The 21,852-nt window shown below is 43.4% G+C and overlaps 1 protein-coding gene and 1 pseudogene across 2 annotated transcripts in view; one reads left to right on the plus strand and one right to left on the minus strand.

Moving 5' to 3' along the window:
- The first annotated feature begins 774 nt into the window (after nt 1-774).
- LOC112630330 lies at nt 775-1,162 on the plus strand (annotated as a pseudogene). The gene has a single exon (XR_003120845.1). The product of XR_003120845.1 is annotated as a 60S ribosomal protein L34 pseudogene (transcript).
- Nucleotides 1,163-8,041: 6,879 nt separating this feature from the next.
- Nucleotides 8,042-21,852, minus strand: part of TNFRSF10A (TNF receptor superfamily member 10a) — a 33,816-nt gene continuing 20,005 nt past the window's right edge. The window contains exons 2-9 of the mRNA XM_025394251.1: nt 19,777-19,965; nt 18,929-19,040; nt 17,811-17,884; nt 17,625-17,723; nt 17,010-17,041; nt 16,399-16,572; nt 14,261-14,333; nt 8,042-9,514 (exon numbers count right to left, since the gene is read on the minus strand). Of these exons, the coding sequence (XP_025250036.1) occupies nt 9,195-9,514; nt 14,261-14,333; nt 16,399-16,572; nt 17,010-17,041; nt 17,625-17,723; nt 17,811-17,884; nt 18,929-19,040; nt 19,777-19,965 (1,073 nt within the window). The 3' untranslated portion in view covers nt 8,042-9,194. The remainder of the gene's footprint in view (nt 9,515-14,260; nt 14,334-16,398; nt 16,573-17,009; nt 17,042-17,624; nt 17,724-17,810; nt 17,885-18,928; nt 19,041-19,776; nt 19,966-21,852) is intronic.

Here is a 21,852-nt window from a genome sequence, read left to right on the forward strand (position 1 = left end):
AAAAATTAGCTGGGTGTGGTGGTGCGTGCCTTTAATCCCAGCTACTTGGTAGGCTGAGGCAGGAGAACCTCTTGAACCCAGGAGGCAGAGGTTGCAGTGAGCTGAGACTGTGCCACTGCACTCAAGCCTGGGTGAAAGAGCAAGACTCTGTCTCAAAAATACAAAAAAAAAAATAACGTAAATGTGGATATCAGTTTTCGAAATTCAGCATAGGGATAATCTCCTTTCACTTAAATACTGTAAAAGAAAACAGGGACAGAGTCAAGAACAAGCATAGAATAATTTCAACTATTTCAAAAGAGCGTCATCACACCTTTCCAAGATTGTTAATCTAGACAACTGCTTAGGTAAGTTTCACTGCTACAGCCTTCAAACCGGTGCAACACTTGTACGTATTTTATTTTCAAGTACACACATGAAGGCCTAAACGTAATAAAAGGGTTGGAATAAAAAATTAGTAGAAAATTGGCTGCGCACAGTGGCTCATGCCTGTAATCCAGCATTTTGGGAGGCTGAGGCAGGTGGATCACCTGAGGTCAGGAGTTCAAGACCAACCTGGCCAATATGGCAAAACCCTATCTCTACTAAAAATATAAAAATTAGCTGGGCGTGGTGGCAGGTGCCTGTAATCCCAGCTACTCGGGAGGCTGAGGCAGGAAAATCACCTGAACCAGGGAGGCAGAGGTTGCAGTGAGCCGAGATCGCACCATTGCACTCCAACCTGGGCGACAAGAGTAAAACTCTGTCTCAAAAAAAAAAAAAAAAAATGGCTCTTCCGGGGACGTTGTCTGCAGGTACTCAGAATGGTCCAGCGTTTGACATACCGACGTAGGCTTTCCTACAATACAGCCTCTAACAAAACTAGGCTGTCCCGAACCCCTGGTAATAGAATTGTTTACCTTTATACCAAGAAGGTTGGGAAAGCACCAAAATCTGCATGTGGTGTGTGCCCAGGCAGACTTCGAGGGGTTCGTGCTGTAAGACCTAACGTTCTTATGAGATTGTCCACAACAAAGAAACATGTCAGCAGGGCCTATGGTGGTTCCATGTGTGCTAAATGTGTTCATGACAGGATCAAGCGTGCTTTCCTTATCGAGGAGCAGAAAATTGTTGTGAAAGTGTTGAAGGCACAAGCACAGAGTCAGAAAGCTAAATAAAAAAATGAAACTTTTGAGTAATAAAAATGAAAAGAGTTGCTGTAAAAAAAAAAAAAAGAAAAGTCTCATTTTTAAAATTACTACTTAACCCAAGTGAATGTCACTTAGTTTTAATAATGGTAAACACAACTAAAGCAATTTTAGAGAAATCCTAGTCAATATAAATTTCTTAAGGGCAAGGCCAATCTTTCCTGAATATTAAAACTTTGTACCCATATCACAGTTTTTCTTCATTGCCTAAAGAAAAGGATCTGAAACCAACTTAAATTATTGATTGAATTGAATTTCCGTGAAAAGAAATGCCATTTAAACATTTCTCCTCTCACTGCTTTTCCAGATAACAAAATCAATAATGTTCTTTTTCTGCTGGACTTTTAAGCCTTTATTTTTATTTTATTTTTTTTACCAGGAAACTTAAAGTTCTTGTAGCTCTCTAGATCGTCAGAGCTAAGCAAAACCAATCCAATTTTAAATGGCTGGTATCAGCTCTCAATTTTTGCAGGTTTGACAAAGGTAGCTTACGAAGTTTAGGTAAATAGAGCAAATGATAAACGGTTGGAAATGCACAGGAAACAAAATGGCTGTTCATAGAACCAAATACAAGCCTTCCATTAGAAACTAAAATACGGCCAGACACGGTAGCTTATGCCTGTAATCCCAGCACTTTGGGAGGCCGAGGTGAATGGATCATGAGGTTAAGAGAACGAGACCATCCTGGCCAACATGATGAAACTCCATCTCTACTAAAAATACGAAAATTAGCCAGGTGTGGTGGTGGGCACCTGTAGTCCCAGCTACTTGGGAGGCTGAGGCAGGGGAATCACTTAAACCCAGGAGGTTGCATTGAGCTAAGATCACGCCACTGCACTCCAGCCTGGTGACAGAGCGAGACTCCATCTCAAAAAAAAAAAACAAACAAAAAACAACAACAACAACAACAATGGACTTATAATTGTATGTATAAGCCAAATCCCAATGAAAACAAACAGCAGATAAATGTAAATTAAAAGCAAAAACAAATAAACAGGACACCAACCCCCAATTTTTTTTCCTACTCAGTTGTCTTGGAGGCTACCATGTTACCCAGGGCCTAAGGAAAAAAAAAAAAAAAGATGAATATTTCATTTCTGGTATATGAATTAATGTCTTTAAGTCCACCAATCCCACTGTGTATTTTGTGCAATTAAGAAATTCACTTTAGGCATGTGACAAGTAAGTACTTTATTGCTAGTACTATCTCTGCAGAAGAGCAATACAGTGTGAAACGAAGCAACGCAAGCGTGGGTGTGAATGTGGCCCCTTGTTTAAATATGACTTCATGATGAACTATATTAAAGAAGAATTGGCAAACTGCCAGTGTATTTCTTTACAATACTTCTTATTTTACCTTCATCAAGACTGAGCTTTTAACCACGAGCAATGTCAATTAGCCAAACTTTTCAATTTTCTATCAGATTTTAAAGAATATTTACAATGTACTTACATGGATCATTGATGACATGCTAGAACTTTCTGTTTTGTCCTAAATTGTCTTTGTTTTAATAATCATTCAATTTATATTAGAATATGTTCCTATATTCATCATGTAAGACTTTTTATCATACAAAGTTATTCTCTTTTCTTTCTAACCTTCATTACCAAAAATACATCTTCACCATAATTTTTTTCTTTTCCTTTTTTTTTTTTTTTTTTGTTAGAGATGAGCTTTTGCCACATTACTCAGGCTGATCTTGAACTCCTAAGGTTGCGGTCCACTTGCGTCAGCCTCCCACAGTGCTGGGTTTACAGGCGTGAGGCACCACGCCTGGCCATAAATCCATAACTTACTTTACATCTTTCTCCTCTTCTTACTGGTTCCTTTCTACCTTGTTTCATAAATAACCTTTGCAAGTCCATAAACAGAATTAACCTTTAGATAACTTCTGAATTAGACAAATTTATTCTTTTTCTTAATAAGAACGCATCTTCTTTGGCAAATCTTATGTACAGAATTATACACTAACTACAATTGTTATCCTTAGTAACTTTAAATTTTAGTGAAAACTAGGAAGCAAAAAGTCCTGAACTGTCTATCAAGAGAAAATACTAGCATTTTCTAGATGGGCTTTCCATAAGGAGGAACAGTCAGACTGCAGGTTTTTCTTTCCCTTTCTCGTAATCAGCCTAAGAAACAATATTTTACATTTTATCAAAATAATTCCCAGTCAGGTGCAGTGGCTCATGCCTGTAATCCCAGCACTTTGGGAGGCCAAGGTGGGTGGATTGCTTGAGCCCAATAGTTCATGATCAGCCTGGGTAATATGGCAAAACCTTATAGCTACAAAAAATACCAAAAAGAAAAAATTAGGCCAGGCACGGTAGCCCAGACCTGTAATCCCAGCACTTTGGGAGGCCAAGGTGGGTGGATCACGAGGTCAAGAGATCGAGACCATCCTGGCCAACATGGTGAAACCCCATCTACTAAAAATACAAAAATTAGCTAGGCGTGGTGGCACGTGCCTGTAATCCCAGCTACTTGGGAGGCTGAGGCAGGAGAATCACTTGAACCAGGGAGGCAGAGGTTGTAGTGAGCCAAGATCGCGCCATTGCACTCCAGCCTGGTGAGAGAGCGAAACTCCATCTCAAAATAAATAAATAAATAAATAAATAATTTTTAAAAATTAGCTGGGCATGGTGGCACATGCTTGTAGTCCCAGCTACTCAGGAGACTAATGTGGGAGAATCACCTGATCCCGGGGAGGTGGAGGCTGCAGTGAGCCATGATCACACCATTGCACTCCAGCCTCGGCTACAGAGCAAGACCCTGTCTCAAAATAATAATAATAGTAATAATAATAATAACTCATTTGTTGCCTTTATTAGGTTTTTAATTGCTTAGAAAAACTGAGATCTAAAAGGTTTTTTACATTCACCTAAACTTCTGTAGTGCTTTTTTTTTTGAGACAGGGTCTCAACCTGTCACCCAGGCTGGAGAGCAATGGCCCGATCTCAGGTCACTGCAACCTCTACCTTCTGGGTTCAAGTGATTCTCCTGCCTCAGCCTCCCAAGTAGCTGGGATTACATGCACCTGCCATCACGCCCAGCTAATTTTGTATTTTTAGTAGAGATGGGGTTTCACCATGTTGACCAGGCTGGTCTCAAACCCATGACCTCAGGTGATCTACCCACCTCGGCCTCCCAAAGTGCTGGGATAATAGACGTGAGCCACTTCGCTCAGCCTGTTTTGTCCTTTTAGCAGAGAAATTCAAATTCCAGTTTTGTGTCAGTTCACTCTCAGTATTTAGGCTCATTTTTAAAAGTAATATAATAAATTCATTCAGTTTAATCAACTTGAGCACATAGGATTCTCTCTTGTTTTCTCTCTTTCAGCTTTTTATTTCTGCTGTGATTTGCATGTGCCCCCCAAAGTTTATGTGTTGGAAACTTAATTCTGAATGTAACAGTGGGGGGAGGTGAGACCTTTAAGGGATGATTGGATTATGAGGGTACTTCCCACATGAATGGATTAATACAATATTGTGGAAGTGGGTTCATTATTGCAGGAGTAGATTTGTTATAAAAGTGAGTTTGGCCCCCTCTTGCATGTTTTCCCTTCCTCTCATGCATGCCCTCTTGTCCTTCCACCTTTCACCAGGTGATGAGGCCACAAGAAGGCCCTTGCCAAATAGGGGCCCCTTGACTTTGGATTTCCAAGCCTCCAGAGCAGTAAAAAACAAATCTCCATATTTAACTAAATCACCCAGTCTCAGGTGTTCTGTTATAGTAGCACAAATCAGACAGACAATATCCATTCAGTTTGATCTGTTATTTAGTGATTCATTTTGAAACAACCTTTGAATAACTTCCAAACTAAAACAATATTATTTTTTATTTTAGCAAAAACCCATCTTTTCTGTCTCATAGTTTGTTTATTCATTTTTGTGTTTTTAGAAAGAGTCTTGCATTGTTGCCCAGGCTGGAGTGCAGCGGTGCGATCTTGGCTCACTGCAACCTCCACTCCTGGGTTCAAGCGATTCTCCCACCTCAGTCTCCGGAGTAGCTGGGGTTACAGGCACCCGCCACCATGCCTGGCTAATTTTTGTATTTTTAGTAGAGACATGGTTTCAACATGTTGGCCAAGCTGGTCTTGAACTCCTGAGCTCAGGTGATCCACTGCCTCAGCTTCCCAAAGTCCTGGGATTATAGGCGTGAGCCACCGTGCCTGGCCAGTATATTTCACAGATTTTGAAGAAAAAATGCATCTTATTTTTCTGTTATGCTTTGCATCTAAAGTTGTTTCCTCTAATATTTCTAGAAATTCCAATGACATTAACGTGGTTAATTAATAAGAATTGTTAACACTTCATGACTTTAATTTCCAGTGAACACTAGAAAATTAGAAAGTATGCAGTCATGAACTGTTTTCTTCCAAGTTTGCAAGCATATGATTTCATAATTTCTAGAAACATGATTCCTAGGGTAATTGGAAAAATTGTCCTATGACACAGGACAGGAAATGGCAGAGGAAAGGTTTAATAGGCCCAAATATCTTTTGTTCTTCTGTAATAGGTAGCCAAAGTAAGTTCTAAATTTGTGTTCAGCAATAAATGTTTCCGTATCATATTAATATCTTAGTTCAAAATGATGTAGATATATGTAGATATTCAATATGTATTGCTATGGTTTGAATGTTTTTCTGCTCTGAAAATCGTATTAAAACTAAATCCCCAATATAATAGTATTAAGAGGTAGGGGCTTTAAGATATGATTTCATCATGAGGGCCCTGCCTTCATGAACAGATTAATCCTCCACAGATGAATGGGTTATCATGAGTGTGGAGTAATTATAATTTGTGCATGATATGGTTTGGATCTGTGTCCCCACCAAATCTCATGTTGAATTGTAATCCCAGGTGTTGGAGGTAGGGCCTGGTGGGAGGTGATTGGGTCGTGGGAGGTTTCTTATGAATGATCAACCACCATTGCTTGGTGCTGTTCTCCTGATACTGAGTGAGTTGTCCTGAGATCTGGTTGTTTATAAGTGTGTGACACCTTCCCCTCTCTCTCTACCTCCTGCTCTGGTCATGTGAGACAGCTCACTCCCCCTTTGCCTTCTGCCATGATTGGAGGCTTCCCGAGGCCTCCTAGAAGCAGAAGCCGCCATGCTTCCTGTACAGCTTGCAGAAGTATGAGCTAATTAACTTATTTTCTTTATAAATTACTCAGGCTCAGGTATTTCTTTATAGCAATGCAAAACAAACTAATACAGTGACTCTGTGATAAAAGCCTGTTGGCCTCTCAGTGTGTCCCCTCGCCCTATAATGTCCTGCACCAACTTGGGACTCTGCAGAGACTTTGTATTAGTTTGTTCTCGCATTGCTATAAATTAATACCAGACACTGGGTGATTTATAAAGAGGAAGAGGTTTATTTGGCTCACAGGTCCACAAGCTGTACAGGAAGCACGATGCTGGCATCTGCTTGGCAAATAGGGAAGCCTCAGGAAAGTTACAATCACGGCAGAAGGCAAAGGGAGAGACAGCACTTCACATGGCCAGAGCAGGAGAAGAGAGAATGGGGACGTGCCACAGATTTTTTGACAATCAGATCTCATGAGAACTCACTCACTGTCAGGAGGACAGTACCAAGAGGAATAGTGTTAAAACGTTTATGAGAAATCTGCCCTCATGATCCAATCACCTCCACCAGGCCCCACCTCCAACACTGGGGACTACAATTCAACATGAGACTTTGGTGGGGCCACAGATCTAAACCATATCAGAGTCCATCAGCAAGAAGGCCCTCCCTAGGTTTGGCCCTTTGCCCTTGGACTTCCTAGCCCCAAGAACCGTAATACATAAATTGATTTTCTTTATAAATTACCCACTCCCTACTCTGAGGTATTCAGTGATAGCAACAGAAAACAGACTAATACAAATAACCTTCATTTAACTTAGGTTAATACAACTAAGATTTTTAAGTTACCAAAAATTAAATATAAAAATACTTAAAAGTAGACACCTTATAAAAACCATACCAAAAAAGACACAAGAAATGGCCTTGCGCAGTGGCTCACACTTGTAATCCCAACACTTTGGGAGGCTGAGACAGGCAGATCACGAGGTCAGGAGATTGAGACTATCCTGGTTAACACTGTGAACCCCCGTCTCTACTAAAAATACAAAAAATTAGGCGGGCGTGGTGGCGGGTGCCTATAGACCCAGCTACTTGGGAGATTGAGGCAGGAGAATGGCATGAACCTGGGAGGCGGAGCTTGCAGTGAGCTGAGATCACACCACTGCACTCCAGCCTGGGTGACAGAGCAAGACTGTCTCAAAAAAAAAAAAAAAAAGGAAACAAAAAAAAAGACACAAACATCACATAACACATAAAAAACACAAAACAAACAAACACATAACATATAAAAAACACACAAACAAAATACAAAGAACCATACATTGAAAATATATGACTCTTTTCAATCCTTTTTTTCATTCTTGTGTTTCATATACATCAAGAAATTTACCTTTTCCTTGTACATTTTGTTCTCCAGTTGAATTTAGTTTTATGATCTTAAAGACACATAAGTGTTTTGATTAGTAAATCCAGGTAGAAGTTGTATGTGTGAACTGTATATAATGTTGACAACTCTGAAGAATTGTCTGTTTTAATTAAACCAAGAAACTTAAACTAGCTTTTCATATACTAAAGATTACCTCGGATCACGTGAGCTTGAAAAACATTTAGGTGGGCTCCCATTTTTCTAAGAAAATGCTTGATTTACGGAAGCAATTCTTTTCTTCCTTTTAGCCAAATCTTTAGCATAGGCACCAAATAACACATTTGTTTAAGATGAGAGCTCCTCCCTACCCCTGCCAAAAAAATAGTATTTTTATATACAAAAGTCCAAATCTCCAAAGGTACATGTACTTCAATTGTGACTTGAACTCACGGTAAATAAATTAAATAATTAATAAATTAACCTTAGCTTACTGGATAGTCACCATCTTATATGCTGTTCCCTTGACTGAAATGTTGTTGTGGAGCAAATGACTCTATATGAAATGGGGCTTATTGGAGGAATTAATGCATCTCATAATGGAGACTGAGAAGTTCCACAACAGGCCATCTTCACAGCAGAGACCCTGGAATGCTGGAAGCAGGGCTTAATCCAGTCCAAAAACCTAAGACCCAGGGAAGCCGATGGTGTAATTCTTAGTTCAAGACCAAAGTCCTTACATCCTCGGGGGGCCACTCGTGTAAGCCCTGGAGTCCAAGGGCTAGAAATCCTAGAGTCTGATGTCCACAGGCAGAATAAGAGTGTCCCAGCTCCAGGAGATCAGATGGATTTGCTTTTCTTTTTTTGTTCTATCTGGCTCCTCAGTCTATTGGATGGTGCCCCCCAACATTAGGAGTGGGTCTTTTCCACTCAGTCCACCCGATTGCACGCCAGTCCCCTCTGGAAACACCCTCGAAGACATGCCCAGAAATAATGTCCCAGAAATAATGCCTTACCAGTGCTCTAGGTGTTCTTTAATCCATTCACATTAGCACCTACAATTAACCACCATGATAAGGAAACACATGGAGACCCAAGCAGACCGGCCAGCTCAGGAGAGAACCAGATTTTTCTTTGGCATATGAGCCTCAGTCGGGCAATAATTCTTTCAAGTTTATTTTATCTTGAGATGGAGTCTTGCTCTGTCGCTCAGGCTGGAGTGCAGTGGTGCAATCTCGGCTCACTGCCTCGTGGGTTCAAGCGATTCTCCTGCCTCAGCCTCCTGAGTAGCTGAGAATATTGGCACGCACCATCACACCCAGCTAATTTTTGTATTTTTTTGTAGAGACGGCGTTTCACCATGTTGGTCAGGCTGGTCTTGAACTCCTGAGCTCAAGTGATCCACCCGCCTCACCGTCCCAAAGTGCTGGGATTACAGGCATGCCACCACACCCAGCTAAGTATTTATTTTACATACATGTAAACAAAACAAAACAAAACAAAACAAAAACAAAAAAACTATTAACACCTAAAAGGAAACTTCTGGTAAAAAGAGTCTTTCACTCCAAGGACACGGCAGAGCCTGTGCCATCTTCCAAGTAGATGAATTTTCCAGAGTCCACCAGGAGGTCCTGAATCCTCTCCTTTGCATGTCTCTCTCCTATCCTCTCCAAGGCATCCAGCAGGGTGTTGATCGAGGCATCCTGTCCAGTTTTGTTGACCCATTTCATCAGCATTGCATACAAGGCATCCCCTGGGCCTGCTGTATCAGCTCTTACCATGTGGATCTCATTGTTTGTGAGGTCCAGCTGCCTCATGAGCTGGTCCCAGGAGTTAAAGGGCACGATGTCTGCAAAGTTGTCAAAGAACAGCATCATAGCTGGGTGGAGAAAGCCACAGAGACAGCTTGGTGAGTTGGGACTCAGTTCAGAAGGGGCAGAGGTTCCCACATCACGCCCAGAACTCAAGAGGAGAACCTGGAGAGCCCCTAGCATGGGGAAACCTGTTGCTCCATTGCCCACCCACCTCCCATTCACAGACAGCCCGCCCACACTGCCCGGTCTCCGTGGCCCCCAAGGCACTGATGGACATCAAGGTCACCAGAGAATCTGCCCTCAGAGAGGGCTGAGAACCCACCTGGGGAGAATGGATGGACCCTACGGAGGCAGAAAGCAAAGTGGGTGAGAGCCCGAGGGAGGGAGAGAGAGTGGCTGCAGCGGGAGCTCAGAGGAGGGAGGCTGCCTGGGCTGCGCTTGCCATGGGAGCAGGACCCAGGGCGGCCACTTCTGCATCTGTGGGAAGTGCAAGGTCTGGGGCAGGGGACCTCTGCCCGCCCCCCGAGGCTGGGGCAGAGCTAGGTGGGGGCAACCAGGCCCTGACCAAGAAGCAAACCTGAAGACAGAGCAATCCTGCCCAGATCTCAGGACTACCAGGGATTAAATGAAATGAGATGTGTGTGCAAAGCACTGCACACCACCATCCACAGGGATAGAAAGGGCCAGGAATACCAGGCTATGTTTTCTAACAGCCTCATTTAAAGAACATAAAAAAGAAAAAAGTGACATTCATTTTAATGTGTGGTACTGAATATGTGTAAAATATAATTTAATATGTAACCAATATACAAAAACTGAAACTCACCCAATTGTCCCATAGAAAGGTTTTTTTGATAAACATAGAAATTGACCCTTCTGGTCCTTAACCACTTGAAACTTACATTTGTTTTATCTGAAGTATTTCCTCAGGAAAGACCTTCAGGCATCTCGAAAATGTATCAAAGAACTGAAACTCACCAGATCACTACATCCAGACAATGATGGGATGTGGGACCCCTCATTTCTCTTGTTTCCTTGCTCCATTCTAGTTCCTACTTTCTTACACTGTTACATTTCTTGCCTGCTATATAAACCCTTAGTTTTAGTGAGTCAGGGAGATGGATTTGAGACTGAGCTCCCATCTTCTCCACTGCAGCACCCAATTAAAGCCTTTTTCTTGGCAATACTCATCATCTCAGTGACTGGCTTTCTGTGCAGTGAGCAGCGGGACCTAGACCAAACCCCTGAGGTTTTGGTAACAGATTCTGGTTCCCTGGCTGGGAAAGTGTTGCTCATGGTTCTGCTGCCATGGGCCAGGCATCTCAGAAGCCCTCCCAAGCAGTTGCCGCACTAATTTGGCTGGAGGTGAGTTTCAGTCTCTCTCTGGTCCCACTGCAGCCGGCCCCAACCACATTCCTGATTACCTCAGAAGAACTGCCTTTGAAATTTGACATTTGTATCCAGATACGTGATTGTCCTTTATAGGCTCAGACAGCAGGATCTGCTCTTCTCAGTTTGAGAAATTTTTAAAGGAATTTCCATTTGCAGGTTGAACAGGCCCAAGTTCAGTCTTTGGAACTGAGAGGGCTGCACTCTGCCTCTCAGTCTGGACACTCTTGGGGGCTTGTTGGTAATTGTGTGTTGTGTCGGGGCAAGTGAGTGTCTTTTGTGGGTACCAGGCAGCACGACTGGCTCCTCTCAATGAGAAATTTGAAAGGAATTTTTGTTGGCAGGTTGATCAAACCTAACCAATGGAGAGAGGAAGCGCCCTGTTTCAGTCTGGGTAGTTTTGGGGCTTGTGTGTTGCTGCAGCAGTTGGATTATGTTTTGATAATTATTTGTATGTGTTTGCTAGAGTCATGGGAAACTGGAATTCAGTAAACTTGGTATTCTTTTGTATTTGGCCCTAATATTGTTTGGAAACTGGAGTTTGCTGCTGAATGAGAAAGTGGGATGGAGTTCCTGTATTCAGGCTTTTGTGCTGCTGTTCTAAGCAGGGTTGGGCCTGGTTGGTTGGTTCTAGGTGATGTTCTCTGTGATGCTGTTTAGAGTCTGTGGAGGTTTGGCCTTTAAACTGCCATGGAAACGGCTTTACCTAAAATTTGGGTTCACAGCCTTCACTGCATTACCTATTGGGGCTAACAAAGTTCAGCCATGTGAACATGTTTGTAGATTGGTGAGTTTGTATTGCTCTCATGGAGAGAGTTCAAAGGTAAAAGCTATTGGTTCTTTGTGTGTGTGTATAGGTCTAGCTGTGTTTATGTGTATGTACATTTATTATTAAGTTACATGTTGTATCTACCAAATTGACTTATAAGAGTGCTCATAAATTAAGTAAATAAGTCCAAGCAATTTTCAAGTTCATGTGACTTAAGTAAATCCTTACTAAACAAGTCAGCTTTAAAATTATCGGTAATAAAAAAAACAGAAGTGTCTTAAGAATCGTCAGCATATATTTTTGTCTGGGCTTATATTTGTCTTTGCTAGATATTTTCAGATAACAGTTTGGCACAAAAACTTGTAAGACTATAAACCCAACCAAAACAAAATGACCTTTTAGTCAAGCTTTTGGTAAGTAAGATTAATTTAATGTTGTTGGTTTAATGAAAACAGCTGAGTCTTCTGAGTTATTGGTGAAAATGCCTATATATTTAACTTTGAAGCTTTTAGGTGAGCACCTGATGTTCACTGGCTATTAAAAAAATGGTTGACAAAGAAATAACTAACTTTAAATGATGGTGTCTAATATTTCAATTTTCAGAAGCAATCTGGATAAACTGAAAAATGAAAGAATTCAGTAAATATAAATGGGATGTTTTAAGTAAATTTTTCATGTAATTAAAAATTGTTGTCATTCGATTACAGAGAAAACTTTCAGTGCAGTAACTGAAAGACCAATGTGTGGCCAGGCACATTGGCTCATGTCTGCAATCCCAGCACTTTGGGAGGCCAAGGCGGGCGAATGTCCATCACTTGAGGCCAGGAGTTTGAGACCAGCCGGGTCAACATGGCAACACCCTGTCTCTACTGGAAATACAAAAAGTGCCCAGGTGTGATGGTGCACACCTGTGGTCCCAGCTACTCGGGAAGCTGAGGTGTGAGAATTCCTAGAATCCAGGTGATGGAGGTTGCAGTGAGGTGAGATTGCACCACTGCACTCCAGCATGGGTGACAGAGCGAGACTCTGTCTCAGAAATAAGTAAGTAAATAAAAGACACACTGATGTGTTAATAAAGATTGTGATTGTTAACCAAACATGAAGCTGGGCAGGAGTTGATTGTGTGGGGTAAACTAATGGAGGACTGAAATAATTTTTACGGCTTTTCTTGGTTTGAAATATTGCTGATTCTTTTGGTTTTGTTTTCCAGAGTCTGGAGAACTTTTTGTATATTGAGTATACTTTTGTAAACAGAATTTGAAGCATATTTCTCCCTCTGCCTAATTTCTCCAGAATGTGTAAATTATTTGTGACTATTAATTCATGGCAATGTGTTTGCTTGCATGTGGTTAATAACGTTCTCTTTTACAATGGAACGCAGTTGGAGAAAATGGTTATTTTCTCAGGGCTTTGATTGCAGTGGCCTTGTGAGAGGTTCCAGCAAAGCCAACTTAGGAGAGCCTATGTGGACAGTGATTTTTGTTGCACTTTGTGTGGGTAATCAGGCCACATATATGGAACTAAACTTATTCTGCAGGTACACTGGTCCTGCTATAATTTGTCTTTGGTGGAAGTGGGGCCAAGACAGAGAGAGAGATTGTGTTTCAGAAGAAACACAATCTTCTAGTATTAAATTAACTTTTGATTCCTGGGTGGCCACAAGGTCACCCATGATATGAAGCTTCCCACAATGCCCCTCCTCAACCATGAAGCAGCCAGAAAGATCCAGGACCAGACTCCCTGTGACTGTGGGATTGACAAATAGAAAGGGAGACCTGAAATCAACCCAATAGTTCCATCAAAAGTTTTTTGTTGTTGTTGTTTTGATAAACATAGAAATGGACCCTTCTGTTCTTAAAGCTCAAATCTTACATTTGTTTTATCTGAGTTCCTTTTTCAGGAAATGATCGTCAGGCCTCTCAAAGTATCAAAGAACTGAAACTTACCAGATCACTACATCCAATGGGATGCTGGACCCCTCATTCATCTTGATTGCTTCTTTACTCCTCCCTAGTTCCTATTTTCTTACACATTGTTACATTTTATCCCTACTATATAAACCCCTAGTTTTAGTCAGTTGGGGACATGAACTTGAGACTGAGCTCCCATCTCCTTGGCTGCAGCACCCAATTAAAGCCTTCTTCCTTGTCAATAGTTGTCTCAGTGATTGACTTTCCGTGCAGTGAGCACCAAGACCTAGACCCAACCCCTGGTCTCAAATAATGAGTGAAATATTTCAAATAATGAGTGAAATATTTTCCATTCTTTCTTTAAGTCTTTGGAATCAGTATGTAGTTTATGCAACAGCTCTGCAAATTGGGCTTAGGCACAGATAAAGAGCTATTAGCCCACTGAAGTCAGTTGTGCCATGCAGGACAGCGCAGCTCCTCAGGAGGTCCTGAACAACAAAGGAGAAGAGAGGAAGTGGAGAAGGAGATAGACAGAATGGTTAGTGTCATTAATAGCGTGCAGAAAGAATGAGTGGGAAGAAGAGACAGAAGAAGACAGTTTAGGGCCTTGATGGTCTATAGCACAGGACCCCGTTTCTGGCATGGAATGCTCTGGAAGAGCATTCTCAGCAATGGGGACACCACTTCGGACACTGTCCCTATTCCCTCCATTCCTGCTGCATCTCCAGGAGCAAAACACTTACTCTCAGTGGGGTCAGCGCCATTTGCTGGAACCAGCCGCCTTCTCCTCTGAGACCTTTCAGGTTCTGCTGGTCCCTGTAACACACAGTGGGGAATGCCTTGGTCTGAGTCAGGGGTCCTGCAGTCTAGTACTGACCCTGACCACCAGCCAGCCCTGAGACCTGCAGCACATCACTTTCCCTCTTGGGTCATCATGGAGATGCTGAAAAACCTCTAGTCCCACAGAGCTCACAGTCACTCCCCACTGCTGGCATTACCACCTCAGCTCCACTCCATCAGATCAGCGGCAACATTAGATTCTTACAGGAGAGCAAACCCTGTTGTGAGCTGTGCATGTGAGGGATCTAGGATGCACGCTCCTTATGAGGGTCTTATGCCTGATGATCTGTCACTATCTCCCATCACCCTCAGATAGATCCACCTAGTTGCAGGAAAACAAGCTCAGGGCTCCCACTGACTCTATTATGGTGAATTGTATAATTATTTCATTATATATTATAATGCGATAAGAAAAGAAATAAAGTACACAATAAATGTAATGTGCTTGAATCATCCCAAAACCATCTTCACCTCCAAGTCCATAGAAAAACTGTCTTCCACACAACTGGTCCCTGGTGCCAAAAGGTTGGGGACCATTGGTTAATAATATGATGTCTTTTGTATGCACATATACTGATGCATAGATTTGGACAAAGAATCACAAGAAATGGTATCTCATAGTTACTTGAGGAAAAACACCCACGGCACTGCAGAGTGGAGGATGCTCTCTTTCCTCACTGAATACCTTTTGACAGTTTAAATTTTCTCACTTTAAATGTATAAACCATTTCTTCACGTCAAAGCACCTTATCAAGCTGGAGAGATTATTGACCTTTTTAATGTTTGCTTTCTTTTTACTTTTTTTTTATTTTTTACATTTTTGGTTAGAATAAATGGGTACTAATGCAAGAAAGGAACCAAATGGAACAGTCTAGGTGGAAGGAGATCATTGTCTACATGAGCATTTAACCTGTGATTAAGGAGGGACCCAAAGCAGAGGGAAACAGGAGAATCAGTGGCTCAAAGGGGTTGGAAAAACCAGACAGTGACTAGAACAATTCAGGGAGTGCCTCGCTTTGCACTGAAACACAAAACAAGTTCCATTTAGATTCTATAGTTATATGAAAAAATCACATCTTTGAAAAAAGTATCTCCATAAGAAGTTAGAGGAGTTCATCTTGTGTTGGGGAAAGATCTGTCTACAGTAATGAGCAATGAAAAGGTAAATGTATCTACAGATTTCACTGGTTAAAAATTAAAGCTTCTACGCCTGAAAATATTAGAACAAAAAGGGGCAAGAAGAAATTAAGAATCTATTGTCTGAATGTGAGAAAAAGCACGAGTAGGAGAGCAGGCCTTTCTCATAAAGACTCTGAGAGACAAGACACTGATCTTATGCAAAAACAGTCAAAACAAAGAAATGTTCATTTAAAACAATGTTTTCCTAAATAGCAAAAAAAGAAAAAGCCCTTCAATGTTGAATCAAAATACATGAACTGGTACAAATCAATGCTGGGGGGCTGTGTGCATGTGTGTGTGTGTGTGTGTGTGTACATGCATGTGTGTACATGCGTGTGTGTGTACCTGCATGTGTGTGCATGTGCATGTATGTGCGTGTGCACAGTAAACAGTACTGTTACACGCTGACTTGTAAATTGTGCTTCTTCTTGGAAGCCTCCATACAACCATATTCAGAAATCTGGGCAGAGATTTATATCCAAATATATTTAATGCAATAATAATTTCAGAGTACATTTAAAACCCCTGCTGTTAGGAGCAAGGGCTCCCTAACTTCTGTTAGGAGCACACAGTGGAGACCGTGCAGCTTTATTCAGTCATCAACAAACCCTGTGACCCCCACTCTATTCCTGTGGAGCTCCAGTTTCTGAGGACATGGCAAGGACAGGACAGGGACTAAGAAGCAGACGTCTGGAAGAGTGGCTGTCCCCTTGTGAGGGTGGCTGCTTTTCCCCACGCAGCCCCGTCCCCTGCAGTCCTATCTCCCTCAGGCTCCACTTCCCCCTTGACCAGGAGAGCCGAGGCACGGCCCTCATCCCCTGCCTACAAGGTCTTGGAGGGGCCTGGCCTGTCCCCCACTCACCAGCAGACACTGTGCCTCCCCTGGAGACTGTACAGTGACACCTGTCAAATCTGTCGGCTCCTGGCTTTCCATTTGCTGCTCAGAGATGAAAGTGGACAGCGAGTCTCCGTGGTTCAGAATCATGTTGTGGGCATTGTCCTCAGCCCCAGGCCCTCGTAGGAGACCCAGAAACACCTTAGGAAGGCAAAGAGCCAACTCAGAAGCCCACACCCAGGGCTCCCCACGGGGTCCCCAGGGCACAGCTGGACCTGCTGCCACCACACTCTCCCAATGAGGTCACTCCAGGAAGTCCATGCTCAGCACATCCAGGACCTGAGGCTGGGGCCAGGCTCTGGTGCTGGGCTCGGGGGCTTACCCCATCCCCAGGGTACAGGCTGTGGGGTAAGGGTGTCACCCGGCCTGTAGGAAGGACAGGGCTGCAGCATGGCCTGCTACCCTGTATGATGCTCAAAATGGCCTGTGTCCCCCATAGTCAATCCACAGCGTCCAGGCCACTTCAGAGACTCAGGGTAGCCATGAGAACACGTGGACCCACCCACCTGGGCTACCCTGTGGGCAAGAAGCAGTTCCTGAGCCCCTGATGGCCCCAGCTCCTGGAGAAATCAACTCACCCTGTGCATGCACTTGGGGTTCCCTCCACAACCTAGAAGAGAAGGCAGTTCCCTTAGTGGCCAGGAAGGGCCCATGCAGCACTCCTTCTTAGAGGGCAGTGTTGGGCAGGGGTGGGCTGGGGGCTGGGACATTGGACAAGAAACCCCGGGCCTGGAGATCTACATGAGGCCTTGCTAACTTGGGAGCTCCTTCAGGAGGAGGAGTATAAGGGAAGTAGGCTAAAAACGAACACATGGAAAATTGCTGTTTTCTGCTTTGTGCTCTGCTCTGAACAAAACTACATAAATCCCATGACCACTTCTCATCCCGACTCTTGTCACCCAGTTGAGGAGCTGACTGCCCCCTGCCTGGCTGGTCCTGAACAACGGAGGAACTGGCCCTGCCTTCCCAGACTTGGCTGGGAGATGAGGGGACGCCCAGCCTCGGGAGAGGGACGGATGAGACCAGGGTCCTAGGGGTGCAAGGATGCAAGGATGGAGAGTGATCACAAGGAGGAAAATAGAGCCAGGCCAGAGACACTAGGACTTGGGGCAGGCGTGGGCGTTTCTGTCTGTGGGAACAGGAGGAGGCAGGGCAGAGAGTGCCCAGCGCCCCTGCCCTCAGCCAGCACCTACCTGAGCCGATGCACCAACAGAACATCAGCACAGCCACCAACAGCAACAGGGCAACCAAAACTGTCACAATCAAAATCGTCCTTACATTATGTCCATTGCCTGAGAAAAGACAGGGAAAGACAGGAGTCCCAGGGCTGCTGGTCACTGTCTCTTCTGCAGCTGGGGCTTCCCCAGTGTGCTTTGTACCTGATTCGTTGTGGACACACTCGATGTCACTCCGGGGCGTACAATCCTTGACCTTGACCTTCCCTCTGGGACACCTGGATACACACAGGGAGGGAGAGGGGGGACTCTTGATGGAAAGTTGGCCAGGTGGGATGAACGATGAGCCACCCTCCCTTCCCCAGTGTCCCTGAGAAGGCGTCAGGGGAAGGACAGTCTCATCGTGTCCGCAGGGGGTCCCACATGCTCCTTTGTTGAGGCTGGGGAAAGGTCTGAGCATGCGTACTTTAGCCCCTCGGCCTCCCTGCCCTATGGCCAGAGCTGCAGCTCCAGAAGCCTTCTGTGCCGGGCACACATTAATCTTCCCTGGGCTGCAGGGGAGGCTGCGTTAGGAGGAATCACACTCCAGGGGAAGGCCACACACCCGTGTGGCCACAAGCTGAGCCCCATCCTCCAGTTAACCCACAGTACAAGTGAGCCCTCGCCCCACCTGTCTGCTGGTTCCTCTCAATCACAGCAAACACTGGAAGACCAGAGAAGAGCAAGTTACTCTTTGCTTCCAAAACCAAAATAGGAAAAAGACAGGACTTATTGGGAAATCGGGGCCAGGGATGAGGCCAGCTGGGTGGGCTCAGGTCCTCATGGGAACTTGAAGGAGCTTCACCCATGGCCTTATTATGATTTTTGCGGGCTGTGGGCATTTCTGTCTTCTTGAATTAAAAGCAAATATTAAAAATTACATTTTATGACTCAATTTGTTTAAATATAAATATAACCCTAGCTGGATTCTATACCATTATTTTCTTATGATTTTAAGATAAAATATTTCATGTACTTCTATTGTGGGCCCTAAGTCATGGCCTCCTGAGCCAAGTGAACAAGTCAGCCTGGCCAAGGGGACTAGTGATGGGGAGGGGTGAGAAGGGGCCACTGCAGGGGACAGGGGTGGGGACAGGCAGATGAACCAGGAGGGGCAGGTTGCAGGCTCAGGAGACGCCACAGGCTTAGGGACACCCATGGGGGTGGAGGCGCCATGGGGTCAGGGCTGAAAGATAGAGGTACAAAGAGACTCAGGTTTTTTAGGGTTCCTTGCTTCTGGGGGTTCTTTGAGGCTGCTGGGAGCCCCTTGGCTGCTGTCTCACTCTGTGCTGCACTTCCGGCACATCTCAGCGGAATCGTCATTCCGGAAAGTTCCTGGTTTGCACTGACACGCTGTGTTCCTGGTCCTGGTGCAGGCACTTCTCTCTTCTTCATCTGATGACAGAATACAAGGTTTTGGGAATGTGTTTCCCTGACGTGTCCCTTGACCTTTCCTCACCACCCCAACCCCCTCCCCCTCAGCTCAGCTCAACTCAGTTTGCCAAGGAGATCTGAGGACCAGATTCTGCACCAGCACACTTGGGATCATACAGGACACCCACCCTTCAGCTCTCACCAACACTTGGAGTCATACAAAAGGACCATGATTCGTTATTACATCAGATTAGGGAAAAAGCACCATTTAGATTGCATGGTCAGTAGCAAAGGAGGCACAGGTATCATTTGAGAGCGTCTGCAAGAAGAGGAACCCTTGGATGACTTCCCAGAAACCCAGCGTGCTGGGGAGGAGGGAGGTACCTGAGAAATTGAAGGCTAAGTGAGGCCGAGAACCTGCCAGGAGCACAGAGCCCAGGGGGAGTGTGACCCCAGAGCAGACCCATACCGCCACTGAAACTCAGCCCTGTCCACTCGGCCAGGCCTTCTCTGTGCTGTAATGATGCCCCTATCCTCGTGGAGCTGATAGTTTGCACTACCAGGTGGCATGCATTATAAAAATGATTTCTTTCTGTTTCATTTTATGGACCTAAGATAGAACCATGGAACAGGGTATGATGAAGACCAAATTGGGCTGGAACTTGGTTCCCTGACTCACATCGGCTACAACTCCCACCTCATTGCCCCTCATTGCCCCTCACCCCACCTCTGGACACGAGGTCCACACATTCTGTACCTGATTTACAAGCTGTACATGGGAGGCAAGAAAACAGATTGTTGGAAGCATTGGTGTAACCCACACCCTCTGTGCACTGGTTACAGGCTCCAGAATGTTCTGATCTATGAGATCCTGGGAAGGGAGAGAAAAGCCAATGAATGAATTGCAACAGAGTTCCCAGAGGCTGGTGGCGGTGAATGGAAAACTCTTCTTTTGGCTATCAGTAGACCCCAGATAGGGAAATCCCCTCTTCTCAGCTTGGTCTTGTCGTCAATTCTGTATCTATTACACACCTCTGACTGACACTGCTGACAGAAATATAATATAAGCCACATACATAATTCAAATTCTATGAGTGCCATATTAAAATAGTAAAAAAAAAAAAAAAAAAAGAGGTAAAAATAATTTTTTTTTTTTTTTTTTTGAGACGGAGTCTTGCTCTGTCACCCAGGCTGGAGTGCAGTGGCCGGATCTCGGCTCACTGCAAGCTCCGCCTCCCAGGTTTATGCCATTCTCCTGCCTCAGCCTCCCGAGTAGCTGGGACTACAGGCGCCCGCCACCTCGCCTGGCTAGTTTTTTGTATTTTTTAGTAGAGATGGGGTTTCACCGTGTTAGCCAGGATGGTCTCAATCTCCTGACCTCATGATCCGCCTGCCTCGGCCTCCCAAAGTGCTGGGATTACAGGAGTGATCCACCGAGCTCAGCCAAAAAACCCAAACTGTGAAAAACAACTTCCTTGATGATGTGTTATGATGATGACACTACCAATGATAAAAATGTGATCATTCAGTAGTAGCGCTGGGGCAACTAAGGTTACTGCTGAAAATAATAAAGCTTCTTGCTTATGCTCTTCCTATAAGGAAATAGAGACTAGTTCTATCAAGGTGTCAACTGTGAAGTATGAAACCACACAAGTACTGCATGAGAAATTTTTCTTTCAAGTTTGGAGAGAGAAAGGACCTTCTCAGTCTCACGAGAAACTAAAAAGTTGCGTAAAGTTAATTATATAAAAATTAGGAAGAAAACTGCATGGAAGAAATCATGACTAACATGAAAACAAACTAGGAGAAAATATTTGCAATGAAAACCACACTTAAAAGCATAGTTTCCTTAACCTATAGGAATTCATACCAAAAAATCTAGAAACAACATCAACAAGAAAGTAGCAGACTTGACCACCACAACTAACGACTAGACCAGACAGATGTCTATAAAACACTCTACTCAATCAAAACAAGATATACATTCTTTTAAAGTGCACATAGAACATTCTCCAAAATAGACCATATGCTCGTCCATAAGATAAACCTTAATACACTTAAAAGGATAGAAATAATACAAAGTACACTCTCCTACCACAATGGAATAAAATTAGAAATCAATAGCAGGAAGAAACTGCGGAACCTCACAGCTATATAAAAATTAAATAGCACACTCCTAAACAACCAACTTGTCTAAGAAGAAATAAAAAGAGAAATCAGAAAATACAACGAATAAAAATGAAGACACAACATATGAAAACCTATGGGATACAGCTAACGTAACTGAAGTTTACAGAGAAATTGTCTATTAAGGAACAAGAAATATCCTTCCTAAATGTCTATTAAGGAAGAAGAAATATCTCAATCTATAACCTAATAATCCACTCTAAGACACTGGAAAAAGAAGAGCAAACTATACATAAAGCAAGCAGAAGGAAGAAAATAATACAGATTAGAGCAGAAATTAATGAGACGGAGAATAGAAAAACAACAGAGTAAATTAATGAACTCAAAGTCTAGTTCTTTAAATTGATTGATATATTGGCACAACTAATGGTATTAAAAAAATTAACACAGGGAAAAAATAAGACTCAAATTATAGTCACACACTGCATGATGACGTTTTGGTCAACAATGAACCACATATGTGACGGTGGTCCCATAATATTATGATGGAGCAGAAAAATTCCTATCGCTTAGTAATGTCATAAGTCAATGCATTACTCAGGTGTTTGTGGCAATGCTGATGTAAACAAACCTACTCCACTGCCAGTTGTTTAAAAGTATAGCACATATAATGAATTTCTATATGTAATATTTGATACTGATAATA

Source organism: Theropithecus gelada, chromosome 8 (genome assembly GCF_003255815.1).
Source record: "Theropithecus gelada isolate Dixy chromosome 8, Tgel_1.0, whole genome shotgun sequence".
Lineage (NCBI taxonomy): Eukaryota > Metazoa > Chordata > Mammalia > Primates > Cercopithecidae > Theropithecus > Theropithecus gelada.